Source organism: Abramis brama (assembly GCF_963993115.1).
Source record: "Abramis brama genome assembly, chromosome: 3".
In the NCBI taxonomy this organism is placed as follows: Eukaryota; Metazoa; Chordata; class Actinopteri; order Cypriniformes; family Leuciscidae; genus Abramis; species Abramis brama.
In genome coordinates this window covers 25,586,639-25,603,978 of record NC_139965.1, presented here as the reverse complement: position 1 = coordinate 25,603,978, position 17,340 = coordinate 25,586,639, and the positions used below count along the sequence as shown (strand labels likewise).

Genomic DNA, 17,340 nt, shown 5'->3' with positions numbered 1-17,340 from the left:
TGTTGTTCCGAGTATCAAAACAATATTGAGGCTTCGCAGTGCGACAGGTTTAGCTTACAGTGTCTATTTAAAACACAATCACACACTATATATTCGATAGTCACGCATAAAATGTGCTTTAAACAAAAACGCAGAGCGAAGAGTAATCCCGTTAGCATTTATCAGGCAAACTAACAAAGACATCAGGAGCGATATCAGAATACATTATTTTCTGAAGGGAATGCGTCTCAGATGAATTAGTGTATGACAATATAACCAAAGGTAGCAGACTAAGCTAGCAGCTGTATGCTAGCATAAGCATCGGATTTACTTGAACATTGCAAATCAACAAGAAAACGGTTATAAAAATAAAAAATAGAACGAGCACGCGGGGTATGAGATGAGAAGGAAAGGCACGTTCTGGTTGTCATGGCAATACCGTTACGAAGCACTTCGGCAGACTGCCTGTATTTTTGAATTAAGATAATTTTTAGATCCATTATACTTAAGATGCCATCACATGATACGAGGGCATTCCCTACAGATATATGCAAACACACACACATATATATATATTGTGATATATATATATATAAAATGTTATGAATACAGTATACAAGTACAGTAACAATCTGATAAAATCTAATCATTCGTTGTTTTTGAGTTGAGCGAAAAACTAAATGCCAACAGCCAGTAAAACTACAGAAAAAATCGTTTATTGTTACAGTAGTGTAGTCATTTGTTTGTAAAGCAGCCTGGGATAAATTAATGAAGATTTCTGGGTGCTTTTCTCGATGCTACTACTTTCTATACTTCAGTCACAGTGATACAATTTTTACTTTTTCCAAAACAGGACCAGTTAATTTGAAATATAAAGAATTTTGTTAATCGTTATTCTTGGATTGCCCTGCACACCCATGTGACATATCTCAAAACAATCACAAGCTTAAAGACTACATTCAGTATGCCAACCCTACCAAATTTGCTTGATTATGAAACAAACACAAACATTTAGGTATATGATCATTATTTCCATTTGAGAGTTTAGCAATTATACAGCATCCCTCCTCATATGTAGCCTACTATACATCTACCAGTAAGAAAGGAAGCAGGCCGACAGCTGTGGTGAGTTTAGTCTGTGGCACGGAGTATTGCTTTTTTCCATTTTCTTGATCTACAGGCTGATTTACAAAGGCTGCCTTTTGCATGCAACAATGTCCTTACAAAACTCAACGTGCACTCTTGAGTGCTCCATCAGAATCAGAAAACATAGTTGAAAACAAAGAAAAGATTATTGTCTGGCCGATAAGTGTCAGTTTGTACCAGAGAGAGGTTAAAAGTTGAACAGCAACTTAATTGCATCTTCCCATAGTTTACACTTCCATTTAGCAACAGTGGTCCAAAAAGATAAAAGGAGATTTAGCTTTTCAGCAAAAATATGTATATCAATATGTTCCACTTTGTGAATCACACAGAGAATTATTATTTCCGTATTATCTATTCACAGTCGCGTCCTCCGGTGCCTAGAGAAGGCATTTTATTATCCCACTGAAAAAAATAATAATAATAATATTACAAACAACGACATTTGTACAATATAATAGTTCCAAAACTCAATTCTGTTAGACATGTGCTACAGATGGGGGCAAAAAAACTAACAAAAAAAAAACATGAAAACAATACTCTCAAATCAAGCAAACATTTGCAGAAGATCATTAAATCACTTTGTCGCATTTAAGTTGAAAAAAATCTCATCCACAGTCACTGATTTCACAGTCGTAACCGCCGAAACTTGTTCGTCTCTGAAGACTGAAATAGTTTGAATAGTCTGAATGTCTCCAATTGTACAGGATACCAAAATCACAACTGAAATCCAAAGTTCTTTTTCATCTCTTGGCAACTTCATTGTCAGAAACATCCAAAGCTCAATGTATGGGTTTTTTAGAGACGGGACGGGACTACAGCACATCAATGGCTTGACGTCGCTTTCCGTAATCCACAGCCCTTTCACCTGGAGCTTCCCGGTCTTCATCGTCTGAAAGATACAACAAGGAGGATGATTACAATTCAGTGTTTATAAATCACAACAATGGCTGACTAGCTAACTAGATTAACTTTCATGGCTTTAAGAAAATATACCCAACTTTCAAAGAAACATTCAAACTAATACTAGTGAAAGCTACTAAAGCCACATACACACTGCAAAGTGTTGGGAGTGACAACCACATTTGAATGAGTGAATCTCGTAAACTATTCTGTGTTCATACGGAATACAGGAGTTATTCTGCCAGAAGAGGCAGTGTTTGTTGCTTTTAAAAGAAGTTGGTTTCACGCATATTTTATATAAATGCGGTTGTCACTACCTGATCTTTCTGGTTTACGAACAATTTTTACATCTCTAGTTGGTAATATTTATTTAGTCAAAAATGGCTATGCTTATTGTTTACAGCAGCCAAATGTTTCTATGGTTATCACTATATCAACTAGGGCTGCATAATACTCAAGAAAGATGTGTGAATGCTCCAAGTGTGTAAAATAAATGTAAACATATATAAATATATTTAAAAACTGAAAATTATATAACCAATGTTTCACGGCAACTTCTGAGAGTGAACAGCAGTGTTTTACTGAAGCATTTACAAAAATAAATGCAAAGTAATGTTAAATCTGAGAAAGTCACTTTAATATCAATGCAAAAAAACAAACAAAAACAAAAAAACTGGAAACTGGTGTCCAAATGGTCAATGTTTCTAGTGATTTTCTTAATTCATATTTCCCTAGCCATACTATTCATTCATTCATTTGTTCTTTAGTAATTGTATCTTTGAATTCATGCATTCAGATATTCAACCTTAATATATTAACCTCCATCATATATTCAAGTATTTACTCATTATTGTTACTCATTTACACCTATCTTTTATTTATTAGTATTCTCCAAGAATATGCATGTTGTACTCACATGTACATATGCATTAAGTGATTTATCTTAGTTACTTGTGTTTTGTTAAATATTGGACGCATTCCTAGGTGTCAAAACCACACCTCTATCTATTTTCATCTATCTTTGCAACCGTAGCATTTGACTGGTCACTCCGACCTAGCTGTTACACCTTTTATGGATATGGACATTATTGATAAGTCTGTTTGACCTTTTCTTATCAAAACAAAACAAAAAATTAGGAGTTTTCCTGAATATATATTCATTGCTCTTATTTTGTTGTTCTTCTGCAAATATTTTTTACTTCATTTGGGCCTTTCTCTATACTCTGATCTTCACAAATATCATGTTACAAGTCAAGTCATGTCACCTTCATTTATATAGCGCTTTTAACAATATAAATTGTTTCAAAGCAGCTTTACAGTGATAATAGGAAATTAAAGTAACTGATTGTTTTGGCTTTACAGCAGCTCTAGAATAAAGTTATTGTCCAGCTAAAGTTAGTTTTGATTGATTCACTTCCGTTGCAAAGATCATTAGTTATTAACTTAGGGCTAACACGACACCGCTATAACAGAAAACCCTTAACGTGCTATGGCCCGCTCATTCGCACAACAACAGTGCCTGGTGGCTCGAGAACGCAAACCTTGAAATAGGTTCCAAGGTGCAAGCCTTGGAAAAAATCAAAAAAAAAAAAAAAAAATTAACTCTGTACAAACTCCAAAAAACACAAACCTGTGAAAACGCTGACGGTGTGCACGTGTATTACGTGTTTGGTCTATAGGTATGCGCGTTTGAATATATATGTGCGCAGGTGTGTAGTCTTTCTTTACAAATTGACCTCAACAAATTACTTGTCTGGCCTTCAAAATGTATAATACAGAGTTATTTATCGCCTCCACGTAGCCATGTGAACTGGAATCATTTTGACGGCGTTTAAATTTAAAAACTTAATTTAATAATTATTAGATTTACCTTATTTGCTACATTTTATTATATTTTTTTAAATATTATATTTATATAAATAATTATATTTATAATTCCTTATTCAAATTTGATCTCTAACATTATCATTGCTTGTCTGCCTTGATCTCACTACATCAAAAACTACTAAGTAAACAAAAACACCTGAAACAGAGTTGAGTTTACTGTATTGCCTTCCTCCTATTGTCTTTCCTCGCGTGACTAGCTTACTTCACCAGTTTGCTATGAGAGCATCACGATGGCTTGTTAATTGTCTTTCCTACATTATCAGTGTACACACTTGTGCGCACACACACACACACACACACACACACACAAACGCCCAGTTTATTCTCTGCTACCCGTTTTGACCTGAAACAGACTTTTCGCCAGTATAAAATTTTCTGTTATCACAAAAACACTGGCTTTGTTGAAATATCACGCAGCCATAATATCAACGATGGCAGACACAGACAGAATTGACAGAATTCATTCTTGCACTTACATGCAGTTGTCAATCCCCAAACTTTGCATTGTGAACATGGCATATGAGATGCATGGTTTACAATTGTCACAAGTGTTAAGCGATACAGGAAGCCGATGGAAAATTGGCAAGATGAAATAAGATGGCCAAGTTAACAGTGATTTCAAAGTTGCCCATTTAAAACCCCAAGCCCTAGTGAAAAGGATTCAACACAGCATTATGGCTTTCACATGCACTGACAACACAATAACTCTACACACTAGCACGCTGATTAGTAAAGACAATGACTGGAAGAGCCGAATGAGGCATGCTGGGAGAGAAGGTTCAGTCTCATAACCACATGGTCAAGAAAAGTTAAGGATCTCACACTCATATCTTTCTCTCTCATCCACACATGCTTTCAGCACACTGAGGTGAGGGCTTCGCCCGTGATTGACGCAGGCATTAGGCCAAATGAACTGACAGTACTTCAGTATGCTGTGAGCCCATGATGACTGAACCAGCAGCTTAATAAAGCAGAACAGCACCAGCACAAGGGAGGGGGAGAGGAGATGGAATAGCAAAGCAGTCACAATCCCCCTGGCTCACCTTGGACGTCTTCCTCCCCACCATCACCATCCTCTTCCTCATTGTAGGCCAGCTCGGCCTGCTTATCCGCCTCATACTCACCTACGTTGCCATCATCCCCGTTATAGTCCGCCAGCTTATTGCCGTGTTGCGGATCTACAGGGGACTCATTTTCATCAAAGAAACGGCCTGCAGGGGCAGAGATGGGCCCCATCAGGAAAGAGAGAAAGAAAGAAAAGGGGGAAAAAAGGAACAAGCAAAATTTGAAAGAAGTAAAAGACAGAAAAACAAGGGCATTAAAGGAAAAGAAAGTACAGAAAGGCAAATAGATCAGAAGCATATTTAAGACAATAAAGAGCAAAGAGAGGACAATGAGACTACACTGAAAGTAATGAGGTTAAAATAAAAAGACCACAAAAAGGTTTATGCCATATTTTAGTTCCAAAGAAAATAAAATCTCAGAGGACAAGTGAGGAATGGAGCTGGTGGTAGAGGACTTTACACAGAAGAAAGGAAGGCTGGGTGGGATGGGGTACATGGTGGTGTGGAGGAGTTTAGCAGAGGGAGCAAAGTCAGGCAGCGCAGTAATCAGCAGAGAACCCAGTCTACTACCTTCTCTGTCTATTTACAGACACAAACATTACTGCTTGACTTTATGCTTGCTGCTTGCCCAGATAGCCCAAATAGTAGTCATTTTATAAAGGCGAAAGTATTCTACTTAGGGAAAAAGACAAGAGTAATTTTTTTGTGCCCTGTAATTTAATCCTTACTGCCTGCATAAGTAAGTACGTGTGTGAGTGTATGTCATATTTACAAATGCCCAAAATGCAGAAGTGTGTACAGCTTTCCAATCTGTATTTCACACAAATATACCTCAAAGGGATTGATTTAAGGCTGTGAACTGGCTTGAATGGTGCCAGCTTCTGCTGCATCAAACCCCAGTGAGAGTCTTAAAGAGATAGTTACCCAAAAAAAAATGAAAATCACTTACTCACCCTTATGTTATTTTTAAACCATATTCATTTATCTTACGTGGAACACAAAAGATTGACAGTGTGAATTACAATCAACTTCTGTGTTTGGTAATTCATCAGCAACTTGGACATTCTTTTTTTCTCAGTTTGTGTTCTAGGTAAAGCTTAAAATCAGGTTTTGAATGACAATTTATGTGTGATATATTCTTTTAAGATGGGAGAGCCTATAGACATGAAGTTAACCCATTGAAACTTTATGGAAACCACCAAATGATAACATACATGAAAGTGAAGACTGAGGTTCAGAGAATCTGGGAATATCAGTATCCGGTTGTTAAGTCTGAAGTGTAGGTCCAAATTCTCTATCAGATGCCAATGGTGCTAAATTACACTCACGGTGTGCTGTTTTACTACCAAAAAATCCTGATCCTAACTTTATCTCCATACCGAAATTTCAGGTGGCCAGACAGTGATTAATCTTTTCCGAATTGTTAAATTAATGGTGTCCGAGACGCTATGAGCACGGAGACTGTGGTGTGCACTGAGTTTTTACAAAGAACGTTGCTGTAAATTAACAGAGGACATAACAAGCTGTTGAGACTCAGTATTCTCACTAAAAAAGAGAGTGGAGAGTTGTACCCCAAAACAATATTTGATACATCATGACGTAACAAGAGGATAGCTGACGATTTGTCTTGTCATCTTCAGAAACAGCCACAGCCACATCCCCACCCCTGTACGGTTTAATACTCACTCTGGCGGTGACGCGGGGGGTCAGCGCGCACAGGTTCTCTGCCATTGTGCAGGTCAATGGGTTTGGGAAGAACCTGAGCCGGGTTAGGTGGAGGAGGAATTCCAACTCCCTCTGCCTTCAAGCCTTCAGCTAATAAAAAAAAGGACAGAAAGAGCACTTGACATTAAAGAGGTAAATTTCTGTAAGTGGAAAGATTGTGTAATATGACAGCATGCCTCTAATCTCCTGGTGAAAAACAGTAAAAGTAAAAACAAACTTAATGTCATGGGAAATACGTAGGCTCATAAAAAAAATAATAAAAAAAACACAGAAGAAAGAAGAAAAAAAGGACAGCTTCTCCCCAACAGAGGAAAAAAAGAGGCCCAAAAGATACACAATTTTAAGAAAGTAATTTTTTTGTGCCCTATAATTTAATCCTTACTGCCAGCATAGTAAGTATGTGTGTGAGTGTATGTTTGGGTCCTGCATCACATTTGTAACACAACCAACAATTGAAAAGTGTTATAAGCACTGATAAATCATGACCTCTAACCTCCCAGCTGTCTGCGCTGCTCCCCAAACTCATCTGCCTTTATGCCTGCCTTATTATCCTCGTCAAACAGCATGGGTTTGTCAACCACTGCTTTTGGAACCTGCTGCAGCACAGGGACGTCATGGTTCCCCATACGCAGGTTTTCATCATGGGGTATGTCTGGTCGGTCCAGCGGTTGCCCACGGGCCAAATCATCCCCTAGTCTGGCACCAGCTCCAGCTCCAAACCCTGCCCTCTCCTCCTTCAGCAGTGCCGCAGCCTCCGCCGGCTCCATGTGTTTCTGCGGCGTGATGGCTGGCTTCTTTAAGGCTGGAGAAACATTAAATGTATCTCTGAATGAAGTAACTGACATGCACCCTTATTTTAAGCATGCTGTAGAGTTTATTCACTCTGTTACTCATCAGCACTGAACAAAGATGACTCGTTGGTTCAAAGAAATCTTCTAGAAATGTACTTTGTGATACTCACCAAACTGTCCGTCATCTATCTTGCCCACTTCACTGTCCTCAATGCCAGGCATGCCAGCATCACTGCCAGGTTTAACCATATCATCTTGAGTGAATGTGACAGAAAAAAGCAAGAGACGTCAAAAGGTTTTTTTTTCCAACCAAAATGTATATGTATCTGCACATTGGATTTTTTTCTGCTACCTTTAGGAACTGGGACATCATTTCGCTGTGCGGCCACTGTGTGGCGCTCTGCAGTGTCCTCTTTTCTTTTGTTGGACTGATCAAGAACCACCTCCTGCCGATCCCCTGCATCTGCTTTATGATTCTCTAATAAACTCTGAAATGCAAGTTTTTTTTGTTTTGATGAAGTTTGTGAGTTAAAGGGTTAGTTCACCCAAAAATGAAAATAACCCCATGATTTACTCACCCTCAAGCCATCCTAGGTGTATATGACATTCTTCTTTCAGACGAAAACAATACGGAGTTATATAAAAAAAAATGTCCTGGCTCTTCCTAGATTTATAATGGCAGTGAGTGGCCGGTTTCTGTTAAAAGTGCAGAAGTGCAGAGGATAGAGCAAAACAAAACACCCGTCACAAATTATAAGTCTAAAACGGGTTTTTTTAAAGAGAAATGTCGGAGGAGCTTGAGTTTGTTCCCCAGCCCTGTGCTTGAACCGCGAGAGGCGTCAAAGCTTACGCTACTCCTACATCCCACAGGTACGTCATACATCGTCAAGTGTTACTCTTTTGGCTCAAGTCGACTTGCGTAGGCCGTCTGCCGGAAGCTAGTTATTTTAGTCGATAAAGTTTTAAATATGGATATTTTTCTTACACAAACTCATCGCTTCGCTTCAGAAGGCCTTTATTAGAGTCATTATAAGAGGCAGGACATTTTTTTAATATAACTTCGATTGTATTCGTCTGAAAGAATGTCATATACACCTAGGATGGCTTGAGGGTGAGTAAATCATGGGGTAATTTTCATTTTTGGGTGAACTAACCCTTAAGACGAGCCAGAGTTCACACTATTCAAATCATTCACAGCATACCTGTCTGAGTTTTGCTGCCTCTTCTTCCACTCTTTTCTTGCTCTCCTCATATTCTGCCTTAAGCTCTGTGATTTGTCTGCCACACTGCAAGCTGCAATGCATGTTACATTTATATTATACATGATCAACTAGTCGAACATCTTAACCATTATTACCATATGTAGGAATAGAAGTGCACAGAAAACAAGACTCCTTCTGGGTCAGGGAAAGTCCACCAGTGCTTGTATTCACCTCTCATATTCCAGCTTCTTCTCCAGATTGGTGCTGTTTTTCCGCACTTCCCTCAGCTGGTCTTCCTGTCGGATGATCTCCTGTCTCAACTCTTTTACCTGTTCTGTAAATGTACAGGCAAACAAATACAAATGCCCCAAATCAGCAGTCAAACACACCACAATTGGAAAAAAAAAATCAGCCAACAGAATACCATGATTGGTTTACATCAGGGTGGAGTAGGAAGGAACAACCCAACCGTACAAAAATAGTGCTGTACTTGCATATTCCACAACAATCCTATTTCATTGACAAAGACGTGATGCTGGGAAATGGCACCCTCTTTGTGTGCACTTCTTACCCTTCAGTCTGTGAATCTCAGACATCTGGGCGCTGACATCATTCTGCAGCTTATTCTGAAAAAACAAAAACAAAAATTGAGTGAAGACAGGAATAGAGTAATATACAAAACATACTTTAAGAATATATGATGACCCATGTCATATGACATTTTAAGGGCTTATCCTGGAAAAACACAAAACAATTTACTTTCCCCCAATTTACGTGCTTAAAGGGATAGTTCACTTTGAAATAAAATTTTGGTATGTTTTAGCTTACCTCAAGGGCATCCAAGATGTAGGTGTCTTTTTTTCCGCAGTAGTTTCAATTTTGATATTTTTAGGTCAAACCGTTCTTGTCTGTCAGTCATATAATGCAGGTCGATGGTCACTGTCTCAAAACACAAGCACAGAGTCCAAATTAAAACAATTCCCCATCGTCCAAATTAAACAATTCCCCATCGTAAGTACACATTGATGGCCTAAGACACGAAACGAGCGGTTTGTGTGAGAAAACGAACAGTATTTATATCGTTGTTATCTCTTTAACACAGCACACGTCCAAATGATCTGACGGCGCGGGCGGGTATAGATATATAAATAGATGTCGCCTTGGCTACTGCAGTTCATTGGAACGAAACCGTAGCCAAGCGACATCTAGTGTATACATCTATACCCGCCCGCGGGCGGGTATAGATGTATACACTAGACGTCGCCTTTGCTACTGCAGTTCATTGGAACGAAACCGTAGCCAAGGCGACATCTATGTATATATCTATACCCGCCCGCGCCGTCAGATCATTTGGACGTGTGCTGTGTTAAAGAGATAACAACGATATAAATACTGTTCGTTTTCTCACACAAACCGCTCGTTTCGTGTCTTAGGCCATCAATGTGTACTTACGATGGGGAATTGTTTAATTTGGACGATGGGGAATTGTTTTAATTTGGACTCTGTGCTTGTGTTTTGAGACAGTGACCATCGACCTGCATTATATGACTGACAGACAAGAACGGTTTGACCTAAAAATATCAAAATTGAAACTACTGCGGAAACAAAGACACCTACATCTTGGATGCCCTTGAGGTAAGCTAAAACATATCAAAAATTAATTTCAAAGTGAACTATCCCTTTAACTTCACCTACCCAAATTTGAGTACTATAGATCAATGTTTGATTATTATATCCATAGTCAACAACTCACATTTGTAGCTATGGTTGAAACTTGTACAGGTCCAAACCTGTACAAGTTTCTTTCTTCTGTTGAACACAAAAGAAGATATTTTAAAGAATGTTGGTAGTCAAGCAGTTGACGCTAGCCATTGACTTCCATAGTATTTGTTTTTTTCCTACTATGGAAGTCAATTGCTACAGTCAACTGCTTGACTACCAACATTCTTTAAAATATTTTCTTTTGTGTTCAACAGAAGAGAGAAACTCATACAGGTTTGGAACAACTTGAGGGTCAGTAAACGATGGGTGGAAACACATTTTCAGGATTCTTTGATGAATAGAAATCTCAAAAGTACATAGAAATCTTTTAGTGTCAATTTAATGTGCCATTGCTAAATAAAAGTATTAACTTCTTTCAATCAATCAATCAATCAATCAATCAATCAATCAATCGATAAATATATAACATTTTATTCCCCCCAGACTAAAGAACAGCATTGTATCTGTCTGACTCTATTAATTAACTTCCTTCTTTTGAGATCAGTCCCTGCATTTAGAAATCAAACCGTCCTCTGGACAAAAATCCATCATGTGGAACCCATGAGAAACTGTGTGAAGCTGCCAACAATACCACACATTCTTTAGCATAGCCTGTTTTATCACCCAAACAGTATTGTTGTCCGAACTCTTTTCACTGAGCCACAGTAAGAGAATTCAATCTCCAGAGCTTTACTGCTGTAAGAGAGGCGGCTGTGATTTTGCGATGGGATTGAGAGAGGGAAGCTCAGAGGGAACTGTGATCCTAATGACAAATTCACTGAGGGGGACGTGGACATAGAGCTTGAGCTTGCTGAGAGCAGAGCCCCGTCTCAAAGCAGAAGATGATAGTCAGCACAGCAAATTAAGCTGCAAGGGCAGCGGACATAAGTACTGAGCAATGTGCTATTAAAGAGACCCGATGAGCTTCGACCTTCGAGCTACCAGCAGAACAGCAGACAGAAAGACAGCAAAATAGCAGTCTGCTGCACTGTGTGTATGCAGTACACACTAACACTGCTGAAGGGTCAGCTGAATGCCTATGCATGCTTATCCTATAGATTTTATACTGGTGCTTCATCTAATCAATATCAAGTTGTTAAATGTGAGGGAGCCAACTTCAACAGTTAAGAGCTTCCATTGTGTTTGTTCAAACCCATGCCTCCATCTATTACTCTTGCTACACCCAACGAGGAAACAGTGCCTTTGAGACACTTCTTGCAGTTACTCTCAGACACAATGGAGCAAATGAGGTCTATAATATCTGAAGAACACTTTGAAATCATTCCCATAAATCTCAGTGGCAGTTGCTGGACTGGCATCTACCAACCGTAAGACCTTGAGCCCTTAAATGAACCCCTAATGATAAACTAAACGGTAATCAGTCGCCAGATTTAAAGTCGGAAAAAATAATAATGATGAATCGCACACAGGAGATGGGCCAGTAATTAAAGCATCAATGTCAGTCACCCTGTGGGAGAACAAAGCCCTCCCGTCAGCAGGTGAGAGAGGGACACAGACTCAACTTCACACAGTATTGCAAATATTCAAACGATCACAGCAGTACTGGGATAAAAGTTTATAGAGGATTGTTTATAAGGACTGTATCAATAACATTGTTAAACCACTAGGTGGCGACAAGTTATTTGTTACTGAATCATTCATTCAAGAGATTTATTCAAAAACACTGAATCATCCAGTAATGAAACAAGTGAAGTCTTTATGAGTGAGTCACTGAATCATTCAACCAGATTTGTTTTTTAAATAATTCATTCAAAGTAATTAAACATTTTTAAATAGACTGCACGGCAGCAATAAATATTTTGTCAGAAGTAAATTACATGTTATTTTGTTTAGTTTAGAATCGTTAGAGAATCTCTATTTGAAAAAAAAATAAATAAATCGTGATTCTCAATTTGTCCAGAATCGCGCAACTCTAATGTATTCAGACCATTTTTATTCCCAAGCAACATATGAATTCAAAATGTATACATTTCACCAGTGCTCAATTTATTTGGAAATTCTGGCTTTTCCCTTGCTTGCTGCCTTTGGCGTCACGGCAGTGGCCATACAGGTTTGCACATGTCGTCCAAGCTGCCACTGAGACAAATGCCAATGCTAAAGGACAGCTTCCTCTCTGGACAGAACACATAGCACAAGTGAACAAGGAAGAACAATAGAATGGGTGTGTCTGTGTGTGCAGATTGGCACACTGGTTCTCCACCTTTGATAAACAGAACAGGAAACAGGATGACAGACAGCGTTAGCATTCGCAGTATGGAACAGATCATATTCCTAATCCCATGACAAATGACACAGTGAAAAGGTATAAAATTTGACTCTTTAGATGCAAGTATATGTTGCCATGATCAGCTGAGGAAAATAGATTTAGTTTATCAAAATGAGTAGAATAAATTGACAGTTATTGAAATTTTTTAAGTCAATCCACTAGCTAAATTCAGTTACTGGTACAGTTACTAACATGTTATCTTGTTACTTGAAATTGTATATAATCTAATAATAAAAATATATAAATGATAAAAATTATGACAATATAGGACTTACTTTTATGAAGGAAGACCTTTGACTATCTTTGTCTACTTTATAACATTTCTTTATGTATTCTTTACTCCCTGTCACAATATGACTGCCCTTATTCCTCCCTAGTCCCTACCACCGCACCAGAAAAGGAAACACAATGTTGCGTATTTGATGCCATTTCTTTAAGCGCTTAACTTTTGCCAAAATGTAATTGAAATTTAAACCGCACAATTATTGGGGTTACCTCAAATAATTGCGACTAGATAGAACAACCACGATCATACGATTAATCAACAATCGTGACAGGCCTAGAATAAGGTTACAAAGATTCATTCACATTTTACAAGTACTGCAGTAAGCAAAGACTGTGAAAGGGTAATAATCTGTAAAGGGGCCTGTGTGAGCAATACGACCAAACATTTGCTGCAGCACGGAATCAATCTATAAAGGTACAGGGCATCCAAATGCACACGGAATATCAATGCTCATATGTCCATTTCCCCTTTCCAGCTAGACAAAACCCAAGCAGAAATGCGTCTAAATCTAACTTCTGCAACAGTGACAATAACCAGGACGATCAGTCCATTTATTGTAAACCGCAGGGTGAAAATGAATATGGAAAGGGAATAAGATTGCTATAGGGCATTAAACGCAATATAATTTAAATTATTAATACATATTCTCCCTAAATGTTACCAAGAAAATAATCAATCATGAATAGTTATTGCCTTCTAGCCCTAGTAATGATAGTCTCCCATCAATTCTGTTGATATAATATCAAGAAGAAGAGACAGAGGACTGCGTGGGAAGAGCCTGAGATGTGAAGGCCTGTGCACACAGATGGGCCCTGACCATGAGCTCTCAGCTGTGTCACACAACCACAGGGAAGCCTAAGGCTTGAATCCATAAAGAGCAGCATGCTCTCTGTCCTGTCAGCTCACATCTTTACTATATTGATTTTAATGGTGAGGGGGATATTTATTTTCATATAATGTGTTCAGCATTTACATTTTTTATGATTTTAAGATATCATTTATTTCCCTTTACAATTCAAAAAGCTTTGTGAAAGAATCATTTATGAACATTGGAACCCTGTATATATTCTTATTTCATTGATAGTACAACAGCACAGCAAATGTCAGTGCGTCCGTCACCCTCAGTCACGCAACCTGCCGACTGAATACGTCACACAAAGGGAAAACTGCATTATCTGCAGACACAACTAGTAGAACAGGTACAAAGAAAACAATTCATTTCAGCAAACTGCCTACTCCTTTAGAAATCAACTGTGTGTGTGCGCGACAAGCTAACAGGAAAAAAACTAGTGATACTACTTCAAGTAATAAGGAATGTTCCTGTGAAATGGTATATTCACAATACAAGGCATTATATGTTGCACAGTCACATATACAACTCTTCTGTTTGCATTAACTAAGTAATACCAACAAAAAAGAATCAAAACTTGAGCAAAGGTCTAAGCAAACAGACATACAGGATGTGCATTGATCAAATAGAGAGAATGCCATGGTTACTCTTTCCAACCATCTATCCATGGAGGAGATAACACATAAAACATTCGTTCAAAACATCTTGAACACATGATCTACTAAGCATTGTACTGTACATAACAGTGGTTGACTGATAATCATAATGACATTGGCTCAAACTAATGGTCCACACTTCATGCATTTGCTAAACGAACATGTTTATGCAATATTTATTCTAACTAAAAATATTTGAAAGATTGTGGATTATACATTGGTTAATTAGCTAAAATGATGATGAAAACCTCAAAATGGCCAAATACAGAATGGCAAAAAACGTATTGACCTGGATGATAAATTTCCCAATCACTATTATACACTGTAATAATCACAATGAAAGTTTGAAATTAAAATTATTGGGCAGGCTAACTGAGGTGCCCTTAAGCAAGGCACCTAACCCCAATCGCTCCCCAGGTGCCACAGCAAAAATGGCTGCCCATTGCTCTGGATGTGTGTGTCCACAGTTTGCAGTGTGTGTGTTCACTACTCCTAATGAATGTGCAATAATTTGGATGGGTTACATGCAGAGGACAAATTCTGAGTATGGGTTTCCATACTTACGACTTAGGCTACTTATAAAGTGACTAGTCTAGTCTTTTATACTGGGGTTGGCTGAGACTTTGGGTGGGATGTTTCTGGTCTGTAAAGTTTGAAACCCCTGATCTACATCAGTTTTGTCAGAAGTAAGTTACCCAGGCAAAAGACAAAACAGACAAAAACAAATCATACTGCTATATTTACAGCACATCAGTGATGTATGTAAAGCATCCCCTCGTGTTGATGTTCTTTCACCCACCTTTTCATCGGTGCAAGATTTGACCAGCGTATCCCTGGCCTGCAGTTTGTTCTCCAGCACGCTGTAGTCTCCGTCCTTCTGGTCGATCTGTTTCCGGTGCGTGTCCACCTGCATCATCAGCTCGGAGTTTCTCTTCTCCAGGCGGGAGCGCGCCGCGTCCGTGCGCTTCACCTGCGTCTGCACCTCGGCCAGCTCGTCCAGCAGCCGCCCGTGCTTAGTGGACACGCTCCAGTAGTTAAACGACAAAATTACGATAATGACCAATAATACGATCAGGATGAAGGAAGGGAGGCGACCTCCACGTCGATTCGCACTGAAGCCGATCATCGTAATCGAACAGGCGCACAGATAACGACCTCTGGATTTGTGTGAGCCCCGTAGGTTAAATACGAGTGATGTGGTCACTGCTCTGTCAAGTCTAAAAAGATACGTTCTTCCGCATTCGGCTTACAGCAACCTTGAGTTGTCCTGAAGTTGGTGTCACAACTTCTTTGACGATTCCTCCGTGTACCTTCCGCACAGTTGGCGACTTCTCGCTTTTCCTTGTTTGCATTCATGCAACGCCACTGTCAGTAGATCAAACACATCAACACACACAGGCGACGTGGCCTATGAGAGCTGATGCGAGCTAACGGCACACAGCCATCAGCTTTCCGTCTTCCGCCTGACCCTATAGCACTAAATAACGCATTTTTATTTGGTTACGGTCATCTCTGCAGATCTGCCGTCATGCTCGTGCGATAAATACACTTCTGGATTTACCGTTCAGCTGTGTGTTAGCTATAACCTCGCTAAAGTAGCATGCGTGGATCTGGTGGAGCAACAGCCGTGTGCTACATTCAGTTCAACAACACGATACCGATTTCTCCTGAACACGCAGCAACAAACACACAATGGCAACCCGAAATTGGGAATGAAAACAAGACTATTACCATTAGCAATAAAGCACTTATAGGCTATTAGAACGTTAGCATTACATCTGACACCCCCAGCAAGGCCAAATATACATGCACGCGCACCACCAAACGCACCTGATATAAAACAACAATATTAACAAACTGAAAATATGCGTTCAACGCGTCTTTAAATGTAATGCCATGCAGGTTAGACTATACATGCAGCGCTAGCTTTAGAGTTCGCTAGTACTGTAGCTCAACTCCAGCCTTCCTCCTTTCTTCTCGGTCCTGCAAAATGCATGCGCAAACACTTTGTATTTGTATGTTTATATATAAGTAAACGCGTCAGCAAAAGGTAATATTTCGTAATCGTGTCGTTATCATCTAACTGCCACGTTAGACGTCTTGATAAAAAAAAAAAGACAAAAATAATGTCGTCCTAAGTGTAAGGTGTACAGAGGAACGTGATTGACAGTCACAACAACCAATCCGTGGATACAACCATATGCATTAGGCGTATCCGATTGGCTGTGGGCGTACCTGCTTCTGTCGTTCAATTTTTATTGGATGCTCAAATGATGAGAAGGTGGGGTGTATGGTACTAGAATGAACGTTCTCATTAGCCAAAACGTCGCATTTATGCAAGGCTTACCTATTCCGGGATGTTGCTCATCATCATGATGTCTTAAAAAAAAAAAAGGTTGATTTGAATAAGCCAATAGACGCAATAAAGTGCAATCCGAGGTGTTTAGAGGCAATTTAGTGATTTATAAATTGGCACATATCTTCAAATTATTTCCTTTTATACTTGACATTTAAGATCCACTGTAAATCAGATCTGCAGATTATTTAAACACTTTGCCATATAGTGTAACAAATAATCAGCCTCCCTGTGTAGTTTACCAAAGGCCCTTAGAATGGATTAGGAATCTGAAGAAAAACTTTGAGCACAGCAAATACACATACTGAGCCTACTCCAGAAACAAGGATTTTCACTGCAGAATCATACCAGGATAAATCTGAAATAAGCCTGCTCTTTGTTAGGGGTGTATTACAAAAAGTCTAAGCACATAAACACTCAAGACCCTGTCGGAGTACTGTTTATGAAACA

The 17,340-nt window shown here is 39.0% G+C and overlaps 1 protein-coding gene across 2 annotated transcripts; it reads right to left on the bottom strand.

Annotated features, from left to right (window-relative positions):
• Positions 1-679: 679 nt before the first annotated feature.
• On the bottom strand, positions 680-16,720 carry golm2 (golgi membrane protein 2). 2 transcript variants are annotated; one of them, XM_084109770.1, is made up of 10 exons: positions 15,334-16,720; positions 9,266-9,320; positions 8,926-9,028; positions 8,695-8,785; positions 7,845-7,980; positions 7,663-7,746; positions 7,195-7,503; positions 6,663-6,791; positions 4,956-5,123; positions 680-2,014 (listed from the first exon to the last, which is right to left on the bottom strand). In XM_084109770.1, exons 1-10 carry the CDS (start codon positions 15,658-15,660, stop codon positions 1,938-1,940), a joined length of 1,479 nt encoding a protein of 492 aa, XP_083965896.1. In that variant the 5' UTR covers positions 15,661-16,720; the 3' UTR covers positions 680-1,937. The 2 variants fall into 2 exon arrangements, with proteins under 2 accessions (XP_083965896.1, XP_083965897.1); XM_084109771.1 differs by lacking the exon at positions 4,956-5,123.
• Between the last annotated feature and the right edge of the window lie 620 nt (positions 16,721-17,340).

Bases quoted from the DNA above. Each gene is read 5' to 3' on its own strand.
- golm2 (XM_084109770.1), bottom strand. From the start codon at position 15,660: ATGATCGGCTTCAGTGCGAATCGACGTGGAGGTCGCCTCCCTTCCTTC. The intron at 6,792-7,194 runs GTTAGAGGTCAT...TTTTTTTATTAG, and splicing joins GCAGCGCAGACAGCTGGGAG to CTGAAGGCTTGAAGGCAGAG. The intron at 5,124-6,662 runs GTGAGTATTAAA...CTGCCCCTGCAG, and splicing joins CCCCCCGCGTCACCGCCAGA to GCCGTTTCTTTGATGAAAAT.